The 1,870-nt window shown below is 44.9% G+C and overlaps 1 protein-coding gene across 1 annotated transcript; it reads right to left on the reverse strand.

The window, feature by feature from the left end:
* Positions 1-219: 219 nt before the first annotated feature.
* Positions 220-1,377, reverse strand: LOC133914029 (uncharacterized). The gene is made up of 3 exons (XM_062357189.1): positions 1,196-1,377; positions 559-1,123; positions 220-224 (listed from the first exon to the last, which is right to left on the reverse strand). The coding sequence occupies exons 1-3, from the start codon at positions 1,247-1,249 to the stop codon at positions 220-222; spliced, it is 624 nt and encodes a 207-aa protein (XP_062213173.1). The 5' UTR covers positions 1,250-1,377.
* Positions 1,378-1,870: the final 493 nt, after the last annotated feature.

Raw genomic sequence — 1,870 nt, forward strand, 5'->3', positions numbered from 1 at the left:
GGCACACGATGTGCCGAAAACGATTTTTCGGTACACGGTGTACCGAAAAAGGCATTTTCGGCACACCGTGTGCCGAATACAACCAAAAAGCGTATTCGGCACACGGTGTGCCGAATACAGTTGGTATTCGGCACACCGTGTGCCGAAATACCTTTTTTTTCGTACTCCTCCCATTACGTGATTTGCCTGTGTAATTTATGTAACAAAATTAAAAATTTGCTAATCTAAAATATTTTAAAATGCATGAGTAAAAAAACAGTCTTTAAGGCGACCAATAGTCTTAACAGGGTATATTTGAACATGGGCAAGATTAATAAGGTATCAATGATCATCTTAAAATGGCAATAGAAAGTGATGATGTAGATTAACGAAATCGTCGAGACATTGGTGGTATGAAATCGTCGTCGTCATCATCTGGAGGTATCACGATTGGAGCACGTGCTCTTGTATGGTTCGTTGAACCTTGTACCGTGTGGCTATGGCTGGTGGAATGTCGAGGCATAGATGGCATGAAATCGTCGTCATCGTCGTCGTCCGGAGGTATCACGGTTCGAGCACGTGCTCTTGTATTGTGCGTTGAATCTTCTCCTGTGTGGCTGGTGGAACGCCGAGGCATTGGTGGCATGAAATCGTCGTCGTCATCGTCTGGAGGTATCACGATTGGAGCACGTGGTCTTGTATGGTTCGTTGAACCTTGAACCGTGTGGCTGTGGCTGGTGGAACGTCGAGGCATTGATGGTATGAAATCGTCGTCATCGTCGTCGTCCGGAGGTATCACGGTTCGAGCACGTGCTCTTGTATTGTTCGTTAAACCTTCTCCTATGTGGCTGATGGAACGCCGAGGCATTGGTGGCATGAAATCGTCGTCGTCGTCGTCGTCGTCTTCAGGTATCGCGGTAGTAGGATGTGCTCTTGTAGTAAGAGTTGAACCTTCTCCTGTGTGGCTGGTGGAACACCGAGGCATTAGTGGCATCAAATTTTCATCAGCTCTTGTACCCCTTGGGTTCGCTGATCTTCGTCGTCTTCGACGCGAACCAGGCAGCACACCCCCGCCGAAGAGCATTTGCATTGCCAAGAGGTGTGGTATTTCTTTGTTGATTAACTCCGCGTCTTCTGGGAATGCCTAAAGCAGAAAAGGGGTATTCGAATAAAAAACAATAAGACAACTATGGTGATGAAATAGAAAATGACGAACCTGTATGTGGGATGCATACTGGTCGGGCAACATCGCCATCCTTCGTTGCCTCATACAGAAACCCAGTAAAGAAGGATGGTCGGCTAGTTCGCAAACCCTGAGGTATATTCGGCGGCGCTCATGTAATAGGGCCCTAAGGTCGTCGGTTGTTACATGTAGAAGTGGAACGGTGAACGCAGAACATGGCGGTCTTGTATTTAATTTAGACACAGCTTGGATTAGGTTGCTCTCTTTGAAGGAATCATCCTTCCCTCCACGCACAACCTGCAAGCAGGCAGTTAATGCTATATCGATCGTTGTATATGTCCATGAGAATGCAGTAGTAGAATTTCTCGCCATATTGAGATTTCCCTGCAACTTTTTTGGTCTGCACCAAAGCACGATTCGCTGGTTATTTAACAAACAATAAACATGTATGAAATGTCGAAAATGATATATACAAATACTTAATAAGTTACTGATAAATAAGTTATGTGTCATAATTAGTTAAAAAAGATTATGTAAACTAAATATAATTACTTGAACACTGAAGTGTATGGCATAGTACAAATGAGTACATAATATAGTGTATGGCATAGTACAAATGGCTCTTTAACGATGCCTACGCCGCAAGAAATCCTCAGGAGTGTAAGCGTCTGGCGGGTGTGTGGCCCTCATCCCAGCCGCCTGAGCTGG

This window comes from Phragmites australis, chromosome 4 (assembly GCF_958298935.1).
Source record: "Phragmites australis chromosome 4, lpPhrAust1.1, whole genome shotgun sequence".
Lineage (NCBI taxonomy): Eukaryota > Viridiplantae > Streptophyta > Magnoliopsida > Poales > Poaceae > Phragmites > Phragmites australis.